Raw genomic sequence first — 15,458 nt, forward strand, 5'->3', positions numbered from 1 at the left:
TTTCCTGCTTCACTCTCACATTCCCACCCAACAGCCAGTCTACATTTATCTGCTCCTCTAACTTCAGCTTTCCCTCTCCCCACTCCAGCAGCCCCTGTGTAGGAAGACTAGGGCCAGTCGGGTGGTGACAGCCACTGGACCAGCACCACTTGCATACCTCACTTTCCCCTGTATCCGCCCTCCCTGCACTATTTCCCCTTTCCTCCCCTCCTGGCAACTTCCATATCTTTCTCTCCTTCTCAGCCATTCACTAACCTACCTTTTATCTGCCTCCCAATTTTCAGTTATCTTTATTATTTATTTGCTACCTTTATACGCCACCTTTCCCCACAGTGGGGGTCAAAGCAGTGTCCATATTTTCTTTGTAACTTTGCAAGTCTAGAGGACCTTCCTGCTTAAGCAGGCGAAGACAAGATGGAGGGAGTTTGGAACTTCGGCAGCCTCAAGCTTTGAAGGGTGAGGACAAGAGGAGAGGGAGATTAAAGCCATAGGTGGGCCTTAAGTTTGACACCCCAGCTCTAACCACTGCAGCATACTGGCTTTCATAGGGTGGCTACTGTTGAACAGTAGCAAGAAGCCAGACCTAGTTCAGTCATGCAAGTCAGGTGGTATCAAGTCACCCAGTGGGCTCCTGCCAGGCCTGTGACTGCCAATCTCCTTCGTCTCCTGCCTTTTTAACCACAGAATTCTGGAATATTGTGACTGCCTAGCAACAGCTACTGACGGAATCCTTTGTTTAAATGTATAGGTGCTTCTTTTATCTACTGGATTTTTTTAAACCCTCTCTTTTTTTTCCTCTTTAGATTTCACACTTTTCTGCAAATCTGGGGCCCTTTTCAGAATTCTAGAAAGATCTGTCTTGCCAGTTCACAGCTCCAGTCACTGGATTTAAGTATTCTAAGATTCGGCCGACTTTGCTATTAGTATACAGATGCTATATACATATGAAAAACAGAATCTGGAAATTGCCTAAGATGGCAAAAGTGGTTGAGCAGGTATTTAAACTGGGTAAGAAAGTTGAAAAGTCCCTTCCCTTGGATGCAGCAAGTATTTTAAAGGAAATGCCCTTTAACATTTAAATATAAAAAGAACAGAGAAGTTGGTATTTTTTCTACCAACAGCTAGAAGAATAAAGGGTGACCTTACGTAATCAGTCCTCTGCTTCTTTATCTGTGGTTGGGTTAGCATGTAGACTTGTATTCCATTTCTCTACGGAAAGGAAAATGTGGCTGTCCCTTCACCGTCACTCATTTTGTCCAGTATTTGAATATTTTGTATAATAATCGATCATTCATCACCAGCTTTTACCACACTGCTAAACTCATCCTAATTCGTTTGCAGAACAATGCCAACTGACACCTCCTCTTTCCTGTTCAGAACTGCACTTTATAAACATTTCAGAACCTGTATCTGAAATGCAAAGTTGCTGTTTGTTTTAAGTCAGCTCTTTCCAATTAATTCAGGTGGGTAGCCATGTTGGTCTGAAGCAACCTGTCCAGTGGCACCTTTAAGACCAACGAAGTTTTATTTAAGGTATAAGCTTTCGTGTTCATGCACACTTCAATTAATATCACATTTCAGGACTGTGAATGTGTTCCATTAACTAAATTTGAAAGGGGGACACATACAGAGGCTACTGATTAAAAAAAGCCACAATACATGTTCACAGTAGCTTCTCTAGGTCTAGAACAAGACTTCACATACCTTTCTGATGGTTCTCTTTGCTGTTTTGCTGGATTTTTCTCCCGCACTCCCTGTAAAAAAAAACACAAAATGCCTCAAGCTTCTTTGTTTGATCCCCCCCCCCATGTTATTCTTGGGGGGAAATATGACTAGATGTGAGCGACAAGAAGCCACAGATTCTAGTTTTTCTCTAAGCCCACACCCACCCACCTGGCTTTTTCAATGGGTTGTGCAGTAGTACTCCTTGGCTGCCCCCTGCTGTCTGAAGACACCAAAATAAACCTTTCCAGGTACACACTGCATTTCTTCGTATCAGCAATGCCATGTGATCCTTTTCTCGATTGTACCCGTTAACCTGCCTTTCCAGCCCACAGTGTTAACTGCAGCTCAACGCTACAGAAGAATGAACATCCTAGTAGATTACATACTCCATACATAAAGCTGCTCCGCTATTTTCGATAGGGAAAGTACATTCACAACGTTTATTACATACGCCTTTTCTCTCTCACAAATGACTTAAGATGTTTACTACATTGCAGAATGTATTATGAATATTTCGTATTTTCTTTACATCATACAAGTTAATAGTCTGGATACGTTTGCTCTAAGTAACCAGTACAATGAAGGAATAAAAATGAAACAAAACGTGTAGAAGCTACCTCCGCATCAAATTTACCTAAGATTGTGAATGAATTTCTAAGGTGAGGAAAGGTGTATATAGTTCAATGTTTTCAAGCATACGTACTTCATGGTTCATCTCTATTCTCGGTCGAATCCTGCCTGATTCAGCAGCAGATGTTAGAGATGGTTTAAAATATTGCGACCGACTCATTGACAGCGAAATAGATTTGGGTGTCACAAGCTTCTGGACTGGAGGATACTGGGACTCAGCCTTTAAAAGAAGCAGCATTCGGAGAATCAAAACCAATCTGAATAGAACTGGTTATTACACAATCTCTACTTTTAATGGAAAGTGGTGACCATGTGACCTGAGCTAATCAACTCTGAATAATTCCTCATTCCGTAAATCAGATCTCAATACAGTCTTAAAACAGCAACAGCAAAAAACGCCTTAGTACTAATCATATTTGCAACAAATGTGGTATCCTTGTATCTTCTACCCACCACAAAGAAACACATGACTTGGAAATGTGACCTGAGCTAATCAACTCTGAATAATTCCTCATTCCGTAAATCAGATCTCAATACAGTCTTAAAACAGCAACAGCAAAAAAACGCCTTAGTACTAATCATATTTGCAACAAATGTATCCTTGTATCTTATACCCAACCACAAAGAAACACATGACTTGGAAAGCCAGTTTGGTGTAGTGACTGGAGTGATGGACTACAATCCGGGAGTCCCAGGTTTGAATCCCCACTCTGCCATGAAAGCTTACTGGGTGACCTTGGGCCAGTCACATACTCCCAGCCTAACCTACCTCACAGGATTGTTGTGAAGATGAAATGGAGGAGGGAACAAGGTAAGCTACTTTAGGTCCACACTGGGGAGAAAGGCAAAGTGTAAATGATGGAAACCGAGTCTGAATTCACAGGGGGCTATGTATCCCCACGCTAGACTGAAGCATACCATGTCACTCGTTTGATACTTGCAAGTTCTTTCAGTACAAGGGCTCTTCCCTTAATACAAGAGCACAGAACGTCTTTGCGCTAGAAGACTGTATATATACCATGGGAATTAAACGGTAGGATCCAACCCATTGCATTTTTTTTTAAAAAAGAAGTTAAATATGCATCTCAACTAGATTTAATCATTTAGTTTATCATCTAAGCTGACCATTCCAATCAACCTCACTAATAATTTAACAACTTTTGGATGGTTATTTCTTAACCAGCTTCGGGAATAGATATATAGATATCAAGTGGTAACCCAAAATAAATGTGTTGTTAAAAAAATCCTCTCTCCCCTGTGTGGGTTCCTGGATTTCAGTTTTTGAAAAACTGTTATTTGCAGTTACCTACATATGTACTAGACAATGCAGGTTTTTAACCTCATGTATTTTCAGTCTGGCAAACTATACCTGTAGCAGATCTTCTTGCGAGGGGACAGCCCGGCGGCGACTTCCCCCTAAACAGAACTTGAAATGGATGGCATCAATGTTCTGATGATCAGTGCGTTTCAGTAGTATGCAGACTACTTAGGCTACTTGTGGGGGGAATGATTTATCATTTATTTTACTGAAGAATGATATTAATAACCTGGATACAAAAGTCAAGTATTCTAAATGAAACCAGTCTTTATAGTTTAACGCTAAGATGTCAGCCGCAAATCTTTTACAACAAAGAAAGAAACTGGTTTCCAGAAGTCACTACCAAATGTTATTTATTCAGTAGCAACAAGAACCACATACTCTTTTGAAAGGGCCTTTCTTCATCACAGCCACTTGAGAATTCTATGCCGTTTGCACATGACCACCATCAAGCTACTTCGAAACAACGTTCACTGTGCAACCGCATTAATGAAACAATTCAAAGCACAGAAGTACAAATTATTTGAGTATAGAGGGGAAAGTAAGTGGTGTGTTGGCATTGCCAGGACTTCAGAACACAAGCCGCATTACGCTACTTATTTTACTGATTTCTCAATGTGCTATTGACTGCCCTCTTCCTTTGGCAGCAAACTACTAACAAACCTCTGTTGGCCAAGAATTACTGCTGCCAACCATTTTCTACACTATGAATAGACAATCCTTCTATCTCCACTCAGTAACAGCTGGCTACAGCATTAGTTTTCTCTCTGACATTTCTAGTATGTATTGCCTGTTACTATTTACCATTTCGGCAGCCTAAGAACTTGCAACAAAATCCTGTTTGCCTGCACGAGGCCACTGGTGCCAAAAAAGAGAGAAGCCCCATCTTGTCTAGAAAAGCTGGTTAAATGTATGGGCACCAGATGACTGAACTGATGATGGCACAAACATTAATCTAAACTCCTCCTTATGAGGGAAGTTGTACTTTCTAGAATTAGCACAGAAACGCAAACTTAAAACAGCACGGGCTGTTTTTACAGTTGACCCATATTTCCAAACACAATAATCTTGATATATAAGAAGACAGGAAAAATGATGTGATGCCTTATTTGTTAATGCTTTCCACACCATTTTAAATCCCAAAGGGAAGCAATTGTTGCGAAACTTTTACCGCTTTATTTTCGGTTCACCGTCTCTGTGACAGGAGACTAGTGTTGACCTTTAGGAGGCACAACTGATTTCAGTATAACGTATTCCAGTGAGGTAGCTAGGTTGGCCTCCAAAGCTTTGCAAAGGCAAAATCGTGCGGTACCTTAAAGATCAACACATTTACAACAGCAGAAGCTCTCGCCAGCTGAAGTCCACTTTCATCAGATATAGCCAGAAACTTATCCTAAAGTAAATTTTGGCCTTTAAGGTGCCACAGGACTCCTCATCTGTTCAGACATAGTAATTTCCCTTTGGAAAGTAAGCTCCTAGAAAACGATTATTTCCTGAAGCCTACTGTACTTATACTCTGCATATTACAAAGCAAGCCACATAAAAAAAAAAGAATCATGACAACATTAGGGGAGGAGCTGTGTCTCGTATTTTCATCCACAGGACATACCAGACACTCATTAGGAGACAGGGGAGCTAGTAAAACTATGCTGGAGGCTTTGCTTTCTGCTGTAATGTGCAGAAGAGTATAACTGCTTAACAACATAGCACCTCTTGCACATAAACTCAAATCTCTCCTGGTTTCTTTATTTTCCACTTTAATCTAGATGACACAGACTAATTTGTGATGGTAACGGTAGAGGATACAGGGTCAGTGCGGGATGTAGGCAGCTCCAGACACCATTGTGTATACAATTTTAGTTTTATAAAAGTCTACTTTAGTGCTCCCAATAATATTTTTGCTCCCACTAATATTTTGCGAGGAGGAGGAGGAGATTGGATTTATACCCCGCCCTTCACTACCCGAAGGAGTCTCAGAGCGGTTTACAGTCCCTTTCACTTCCCACAAAAGACACCCTGTGAGGTAGGTGGGGCACTCTCTTGAGAACTGCCCATGAGAGAACAGCTCTGAAAGAACATATGACTGACCCAAAGGTCACACCAGCAGCTGCATGTGGAGGAGTGGGGAGGGCATTTTATATTGGCGTTTGCCCCTATGTAAGCCGCCCTGAGCCCGCATTGCGGGGAGGGCGGGGTATAAATTGAATTAATTAATTAAATAAATAAATAAACCCGGCTCTCCCAGATTACAGTCCACACTCCTAACCACTACACCACTTCACCTGTATATGGTGGTTACATGTCACTTATATGTATCAAAGATGTAAATAAAGTTTGTACCAATTAGGTTTAAGCTGAATTTACCCTTATTCTTGGCGAATGAAAGTCAGTGACATTCAGTGTACTTCTTTCTGCAGGCTGGAAAACAGAACACAAGATTAAGAAGCATGATTTTAAAAATAAGGTTTCTCTGCATTAAAAAAAGTTTGAAGACTAACTTACAGAAGACAATGATGAAGAAACAGAAGAAGGAATTCTTTTAGCATCCTGTTGAATAAGCATTACAGGAAGTTAAATGACAGGTATACAAAGCAATTTTTTTTAACAGAACACAATACTTAGAAAGTGTTCATACGATGAACTGAAAAAAAGCTTTTCAAAGAGAGCAATTTACTGCTAGTGGGCTTGACATCTTCTCCAGAGACTGCAGGATACGTCGTGCAGTGGAACTTGTCACTCCATAGGACTGTGCGTTCACTTGCTTGGCTTTCATTTGCCTTCTTATTGGCGTCTGAAACATTAAACATTGCAAACGGTTATAATTGTTATAATGCTGGGTTCCAGCCTGTATGTGCACACACCGTTACAAGTGTAAGTCAACTCTTGCACTGGTATTCCAAGTTTCAGAAGGGATTTGAAGGGACAAATTTGTGGATTTGTGACTTCTTGTTCACAGCCCATGGTCTGATCATGTGATACTTCTTACACCCTGTTTTTATTCCCTCTGTGCCATCATTGCAATCATTACATTGTGTAAGAAATTGGGATACTTCAATACTCAGTCGCCTCCCAGTATTTGTAAATTTCACCATTTGTTATGATCTCAGGGACAGGTCCCCCACAAATGGTGTCAAACTCATTAGTTACAAGGGCTGGATCTGACATTAATGCCTCTTTGTCGGGCTGGGCCATGTATGCCATAAAACGTACTGGAGACAGAAACTGTATAAAGGACAGCAGCTGGTAAGCTCCGAGTTGGTGTGTCCTCACCGCAAGGCCTCCTGGGGTGGGAGGCGGGCGCAGAAGAAAACCCACAGAGGCAGACCGGAGAGGCAGCAGTGCTTTGCTGGGCAGATGCTCCCACGATGCTTGACTGAGGTAGGCAAGCTTGTTCTGTGATAAAGCCATAATGGAGTGGCTCCGCCCACCCACTCACACACACACACCCGCATTCCCTCCTTGCAGCAGTTGCTTGTGGGCCGCATAAGAGCCCTGGACGGGCCGGATCCGGCCCCCGGGCCTTATGTTTGACACCCCTGCTCTATAGTGTTATGTTTTGTGGGTCAGGTAACCATGAAAGGTTTATCTCCTGGCTTCATAGTGTGTCCAAACCTTTTATTTATTCAACAAAAGTGCAGACAGCATACTTCCAGAGTTTTACCTTTGGAAAAAACCTCTCCCCGTGACCTTCCTCCCCCAGATTTTACGATCCTATGTTTTTATAATGAGGACTACAACAAAGGGAGCACAACGAAGGAGCACAGGAGAAACAAAAGTATAGTAAGGATATAGCCAAAATACATTTAAGGATACTTTTTAAAATAAAATCATATTTTTGCATGCATTAATGTGGGACTAAGCTAAAAAACATTATAGGGCCAACATATTCCATGAAAGACCATAAATAACTTTCTGTTCTATATTACAAAGGGAAATAACAGTACAAACAGGCCTAATTTGCGCTTTCTGAAGAATGACAGAGGGTGTAACTATGACTAACAGCTATGGGTCTGGTTATGGGGACAGTAATGGGGGTGGGGTGTTACCACCTCCTTATGGTTCTCACCAGGCAACGGCATGAAAATTCTAATTTTGCCAACTAAGAGCAAACATTCTGTCTCCTCCCCAGTGGTGTCGCATGACAAGGACTTACGCCAACAAAGGGCTACACAGTCCCATCTTGGGGGGGGGGGGAGAGGATGCGCCAATGAAATGTTGAACCCAACTGTGCCCATCAGGCCAGCACCCCCCAATGTCTTGATGCTTGCTTTGGCACCATTACTTAAAGGGGTGATCCAGTGGAGTAGGATTAACACACTACTCAAGTATCCTAGCACAGTTACTCAGGGACTTAACCAGATTTGTCCTTAAGTTGTCTTGCTGGTGGGGATGGTGTCCCGAGGCCAAAGCCAACTTTTGAGGTAGTCGTTTTTTCTTTTGTCCAAACAGGCTGTTTTCCGTATAGGCCATTTTACTGGATTTATCCTGGAAGGTTGTCAGAAGCCATTTTGTTGTATTTTGGTTTGTTGGAGGTGTATGAATAAGGTTGTCAGCATATTAGGATTTAGGTGTCCTTCCCATGTGGCACCATTTTTTAACCCCTATTATGTATGTACATAGTTGCAGCCCTGAATTGGTTAAAGTAATTGCTGTGGACAAGTCTATGGACGGGTAGGCGCTCGTGATGATTACAACCTCTGTTGCACATGTCATCTATTGAAAACTTATGATGTTGTCAAACAGACTACATGTACTTTAAAAATGATGGACAGGCCATTGGGGACTGTTCACCCCCAGTAACTCAAGGCACCCTAAGATATGGGAGATGTTTGTATTATGGGAAAGAATTACTTATAAGTTGAAACAACTCGAATCTAATTCACCTCATTTTGTCGAAGTGTGGTCTGTTGCATTACATTACTTGAAGTGTGTGGGAGTGGTTCCAAAAAAACATGGAATATTTGACTTTATTGTAATGTGGACAAGGCATGGGATGTTACAAGTTATGATTTCTGGTATTGCTTATTTCTGGAATTGTATCAAGTAAGCTGCATTAACTGTATTAACAAATAATTTAATAAATAAAAATGGGGGAGGGACAGACAGAGAGAAGTCCTTGGAGTTTCTTATATGTTTACAATGCAACATTGCATGACAGTCACTGTGGAGCAATGGCTTGAGTCTAACAGTGCATGGGCGGGAAGGAAAAGGTTCTGCTTGCGGAAACAATAGCGCAAGAGCTGCAGCGACACTCAGCACTTCAACACAATTTTAAATGAAAGGCCAGTGAATTGCTTTCACTTAACACAAGGAGAGAGGAAAGAGTAATTCTAGTGCTTGCATGAGGACTGCTGCACGTGCGGAATTCTTCTGGGGGGAATCTAGTCCAGTGGTCAGAGTGTCATACAGGGATCTGGGAGACCAGATCCCCACTCTGCAACAAAGCGCACCTGGATCAGTTACTCCTAAGTAACGGGATGAACTTGGGACAGTCATTTTCACATCTTAACCTACCTCGCAGGATGACTGTGAGGATAAACTTGGGAGAGGAGAACTAGGTGTGCTGCCCTGAGTTCTTAAAGGGGTGGGAGGGGTTCTGGATAAAAATGTACTGGACAGATAGAATATAACTACTTCGCTTTCATTACTTCACTAAAGAATTACTATCAAGCCTATTGGAGAAAACACCCCTTAAAAGCAGAAACAGCCACTATTGTATCGTTAAAAAGCAGGTTTTTATTCCAGGCCTATATGTCTACAAGCCACTCAAAAAATTACTGTGTCAGACTCACAGCAAACAATGAAATACACTCTTGCAGGAAGGTTTTATTTTATTGAAGCCATGAAGTACTTAGAACAGATTCTCTGTTCAGAATAACACAAGGTGCTTGAGACAGGTATAATAAAGCAAGTTCAAAATAACATGGGCCAATAGATATGGTTCCCGCGCCCGCCCTGAGGACTCATCACGTGCCCAAACCCTGAGAAAGCAACGGTTGTAGCTGATTAAACAATTATTCTATTCTCACACTACTGTTCATTATAGACTAAGCAAAAAGCCTCCAAACGCGAACCACCTGTAGCCTTGGCAGATAAGGTTCCTTCAAAGCACTGCTAGCGTACATGGAAAGGAATGCAGTTGAAGATGAACGCATGAGGGTGAGGGGGAACATGCACACAAGAGTCTAAGTCAGCCCAGGGAAAGAGGGGCAAAGAGGGGGGGGCGGGGGAATGGACACATCTCATATACATGGAAAAGACATATTGGCAGCTTGCTGACATACTGTCATTACAAACAACTGAGTACTGATAATGGTACACAGCTCAGATTCCTATGCGTAGTGCAAATAGGGGACTTTCATAACCACAATCAATATGTGTGATTTCTCCTATTCCCCTATCCCCACTTTTCCAGCATCTCTCTTACCTGATAAGGAGTAATCCGTGCTTTGGATTGCCTGGCTGCTGCAGCCGCACCTCCATACGTGGTTTTCCCAGGATAAAATGGAGAATTCCCGAGCTGGCTCGTCTTAAGAACCGACGTATTACCCAGTGACTGAGGACAAACATTGACATCCGATTAGCAAAGTGGATAGTAAAGCAACGTGGCTGAAGCATGCATTGTGCTGTACTTACAGGGGAGAGGGCTCCAAAGGCAGAGAGGTTGAACCCGGGCTTTTTCAAGCTGGTTGCTGTGGTGTGCTGAGCGATGGGTCTCTCAGCCTCTGCGGACCAGACTGGTGGTGCAGACGCACATTTTGAAACAGGTATATCTAAAACGAAATAAGAACATGTATATCTGATTTATTAGATTTTTGTTTGTATTATAAAGTATGTTTCAAAACGGGGGGGAATGGACTAATTTTATCTGTCGTGACACCAAAAGTTCTAACATCAGCTGTGAACCCAGAGCCTCTTCATATTGCCTTTCTATACCTAGTTCTTGAGAAAATGGGGAAAGGGAAGATTTAGAAATCTACACAGAATGTTCTCACATGGAGCATACAATTAGTTCACACAGGCATTTATTATGAGACACAGGGTCTCATACATGGGACCCAGAAAACATTGGGGCTCAAGAAAATTCACCAAGCACGTATTGGTAGACACAGGATAACCATGAACAGAAAGGCATGCAAGGTCATCCCAGAGAGCTTGATGGATGAATGGAGATTTCAACCTGTTTTTCCCCAGTCCTAGTCCAAGAAACAACTACATTAGACTGGTTCTCAAAGTTCTAGGACCGACAGCAGGGTGGCAGGCCCAGGACCATCAGAGTTTAGCCGCCTATCCATCAGCGTTGCAGACCAGGGAGCCACTAGTACGGCTTTAAGAAGTTCTGCCCCCCCCCATAACTGTGCACTGACCACTGACATCTGCCGTTTAGCCTGCTTGACAACTAGTTCTGGAGGAGGAGCTATATGTCCCTGAAGCTCTTAAAGAAACAGCAAGCGCATCAGTGGGCTAGACCGTGGGGAGTTTTACCAGCTTATTTTCCCAACCCCTCCAGTAATGCTACAAGGATGGAGAAGAGCAGCTGAGACTCATCGCGGCCATTTTTGTTTTGATCTTTAACAAAATGTCAATGTTTTTATTTTAAACTGTTTACCGTTTTATAAGCTGTCTGGGTTGCAAATAGTGGTACGAAGGCAGAGTATATTTGCTCTAAACAAACAATGTTCCCAGACACACAGGAACCTGTAGCCAATGTTTTGTAAAATATCTACACACACCCTCCATATCCGTCAACAGACAAGGAAGAACTCCCTCCCCTTGTCGCCTCTGTTGCTTACCAGCTCCTCCGTCCCTTGATGCTAAACCCCAAACAGTTTCCCTCCCCCGGACCGCCCTTGCTCTCCACAATCTCAATCCCCAACACTACTCTGCCAACTTCCTTCCTAACCATAGTCATAGAATCATAGAATTAAGAAGCTGGAAGGGGCCTAAAGACCCTCCAGTTCACCCCCCTGTACCACACGGGACAACCTAAAGCATTCCTGACAAATGATTACCCTCCTCTGCTTAAACACCTCCAACGAGGGAGAGCCCAAAACATCCCTGAGCAACCAATTCCACCAATGAACTGCCCTTATTGTTAAAAAGGTTTTCCTAATATCACACCGGTATCTCCCCACCCGTAATTTAAACCCATTGTAATAAGTCCTTATCCTCCCCTACCAACTGAAATAGCGTCTCCTCGCAGTGACAGGCAAGAGTAATCACACTCCTCCTCAACCTCCTCTTCCCCAGGTGGAACATTCCCTATTCCCACGGCCTTTCTTCAAAAGGCTTAGTCCCCAAACTTCTAATTATCCCCGTCACTCTCCTCTGCCCCCGCTCAAAAGTTCCTATGTCCTTCCTATAAAAAGGCCTCCAGAACTGGACACAACACTCCAAGTGGGGTCTCACCAGTGCAATATACAGTGGTGCGATCACAACTCAGGTCCTAGACAATGTGTTTGTTGATACACCCTATGATCGAGTTTGCCTTCCTTGCTGCTGCATCACACTGGCTAATCATACTCAATTTGCAATCCACTAAAACCTCAAGATCATGTTCACACACGCTACTCCCCAGAAGAGTATTCCCCATCCAATCTGCGTGCATAATATTTTTACTACCCATACACAAAATCTATTGGTTTCTGTACTTTAATCAGACATATATCACAATAAAATGTATTTTGACAGACCCCAAATATTACATTTATCTCTATTAAACCACATCTTGTTCACATCTGCCAGTTTTTCTGATGTATCCAAGTCTGATCATACTTTATCTCTATCTTCTGAAGCATTCACTATCCCACCTAATTTGGTTTCATCTGCAAATTTAATCAGTAGTCCCTTCATGATTTAGAGATCATTGATAAAAATGCTAAAAAGCACTGGGCCCACAACCAAGCCCTACAGCACCCTACAGTCTTCTGTGAGGTTACTCTCTTCCAATGATCTTGGTCCTCCATTTTGCTCTCTCCCCATTTCCTTTATCCTGTAACAGATTATGTGTCTGTCTATTTTCACATGTTGTTTCCAGCAAGGCTTCAAAAACACACCACAATATAAACATATTGATATAAAGTAACTAATCTGGAATTTCATCACACAACAACATTTTCATCCTACAACAAAATGGCAGGAAAGTTCACATAGGACAACCTTGTGAAAATATGAACCTTCTCAATGCACTCATAATAAACTGAATTCTAGCCTCAAAAGATCTATAAAGGACGATGAAGGGCAGTAAAAAGCTCTTAACCCTTCTTTCTCACTCTGCCCATATTACTGGGGTTACATGATGTTACTCTTAGGACCACAAACACAAAATAAGAGGAGTCCTGGTGGATCAGACCAAGAATCCATCCAGCCCAGCACCCTGTCTGAAATAATGGCCAGTCAAGCCAGCAATCCTGACACAAATGTAACATACCTTCTGCATAGTTTGTCCTCAGTATCTGATATTAAGAGGTACACTGCCTCTAAACATGGGAGTTCCACTTAGCTACTATGGCTAACAGCCACTGATATAGTTGCCTTCCCAATTTTTTGTCAAATGTAGAGACCCCCTGCTGGCTCCTAATGGGAGGAATCTGAAATCTAGACCCACAGTCCCTGGGCACAAGCCGATGGCAATTATAACTAAACCGCCGTACTTCAAAGTCATCAAAGGTCACTTTGAAATATATATGCCACCTTTCCAGATATATATGGCACTCACAAGGTAAGCATAATACAATAAACTTTTAAGTCAACGGCATAAAACACGACAGCCTGAAATTACATTCAGAAAACAGTCCTCAGGTGATTATGCTATTGGAAATCTTACCAGACAATATTGAAAGAACTTCACAAGAACTACTTAGATATATGTTAACTGTGGTGGGTGTAACATTAGCAACAAAATGGAAAGCAGAAGAATGCCCAGCTCAAGAGACTTGGAAAGACAAACTGGCAGAACACGCAGTTAATGGGCAAAATTAACAAGTTGTGTGAACAAAAGACCAAACAAAGAATTTCAAGAGAAACTGAGATCTTATTACTCATATTCTGGGTAAAGTTTGAGGAGAGGAGATACAAGTTTTTGAAGTTTTATGTATAAAATACTGTACTATATCTGATCCTTCTGAAGCAATTGAAAAGTGTACAAGTGTGGGGGGATATACTTATCTTCCAGTATCTACATTTATTATACAATAGCTTTTCTATTGTATCAATATAGTCTTCTAATATCGGTTGTAAGATCTTTTTACGATGCTGTTTTTAAATCATCAAGAATTAAAAGGGCTCAATATAGAGGAACATATTTATGTCAAAATTAAGGTCTGTTAAATAACCACATTTAATCTATCACAATTTATTATATATAGGGTGTATAGCATATTTAGAAATCTGAGATAGAATTAAAATATTTGTCATATTCTTACCTCTTCCTTCTATGATGTAGATGTAACAAATGTTTTGTCCAGGGGGTAGAGTAGAAAAGCATTTGTAATTATGCTTTGTAAATGCGTTATACATTATAAATTACATACAAATGAATGTCCTTGATAAATGTTAATGCAAATATTATGTATTTCCCTTTTTTCCTTTCTGTAGCCCTATCTTTTAAAAGTAATATATATATATCTCCCTTATAATAAAAGAATAGTGGGTGCCAAAGTTCTAAAATTGGCCCCTTTAGTGTTAGGCTGAAAAAACTGCCACTCGGAAGACACTGGCTGGGTTCATTGGCTGCTTTGTGCAGTCCGGGCCAGTGTTCCAAGGTCATTTACATATGGAAGCTGATTGGACTACACTCCATTCCACACCTCAAACTCACGCCCCCCCCCGCAAGGCAGTTGGAATTTTCAGTTGGGAGAGGAGAATGATGTCAGCTGCTCCCTAGGCAGAGGCTGTGTGTGTGTGTGTGGGGGGGTTGTAAAGACAGACAGGCAGATAAACGTTGGCTGATGGTTGCCAACTCCAGGTTCGAACTCCAGGACATAGGGTTGCCAACTCCAGGTTGGAAACTTCCAGGATATTTTAGGGATGAAGCCTGCTGAGGGTGGGATCTGAGGAGGAGGAGGAAGAGGGGGACCTCAGACAGATACAATGCCATACTGCCCACACTCCAGACAAGCTGTTGCCAGTCTCCAGGTGACAGCTGGAGAGATCTTAAAGCTTTGGTGCTACTTCAAAGTTCCCCAGGAGCCCAAAACAGAGAAGTGTTTTGGAAAATCTTGAGGAATTGTTTGGTGCATTTACGATGGGGCTCCTGGGGAACTATTGTTGCCAATCTTGGCCCAGCAGCCATCAAACCATTCTCTTCAACCCCCTGCTGTGCAGCTGACTTCCCCCTAGGGTTGCCAATCTCCAGGTGGGACCTGGAGATCTCCCACTGTTACAATTGATCTCCAGATGACAGAGATCAGTTCCCCTAGAGAAAATGACTGCTTTAGGAGGGTAGACCCTATGACATTATACCTGCTGAGTCCTTCCGCCCCCCCCCCGCCCAATGCTGCCCTCTACAGAATCCACCCCCCAAACCTCCAGGTATTTCCCTCCTTAGAGCTGGCAACCCTACATTCCCCTCAGTGCCTGTTGGGAGTGGGTGGTGGGGGAGGGGAAGGGAGTGGGCGACCGGAGGCTTCTGCCTCCTGTCTCCGGTCCTGGAGTGGGGGAGGGTGGAAACGGACCCGGCAGCCGGAGGCTTGCACCTCCAGTCGCCGGCCCTGGAGTGAGTGGGGTTGGGTGGAGGGAAACGGACCCTGCGGCCGGATGTCGGCCCTGGAGTGGGTGGGGGTGG

At 42.6% G+C, this 15,458-nt stretch overlaps 1 protein-coding gene across 1 annotated transcript in view; it reads right to left on the reverse strand.

The window, feature by feature from the left end:
• The window catches only part of NUP153 (nucleoporin 153kDa), a 56,088-nt gene that overhangs the window by 31,812 nt on the left and 8,818 nt on the right, over window positions 1-15,458 (reverse strand). Inside the window, exons 5-11 of the mRNA XM_015406267.1 lie at window positions 10,310-10,446; window positions 10,101-10,229; window positions 6,348-6,464; window positions 6,176-6,220; window positions 6,038-6,091; window positions 2,429-2,575; window positions 1,705-1,754 (exon numbers count right to left, since the gene is read on the reverse strand). Of these exons, the coding sequence (XP_015261753.1) occupies window positions 1,705-1,754; window positions 2,429-2,575; window positions 6,038-6,091; window positions 6,176-6,220; window positions 6,348-6,464; window positions 10,101-10,229; window positions 10,310-10,446 (679 nt within the window). The remainder of the gene's footprint in view (window positions 1-1,704; window positions 1,755-2,428; window positions 2,576-6,037; window positions 6,092-6,175; window positions 6,221-6,347; window positions 6,465-10,100; window positions 10,230-10,309; window positions 10,447-15,458) is intronic.

Source organism: Gekko japonicus, unplaced genomic scaffold (assembly GCF_001447785.1).
Source record: "Gekko japonicus isolate JY-2015 unplaced genomic scaffold, Gekko_japonicus_V1.1 scaffold1420, whole genome shotgun sequence".
NCBI classification, from domain to species: Eukaryota; Metazoa; Chordata; class Lepidosauria; order Squamata; family Gekkonidae; genus Gekko; species Gekko japonicus.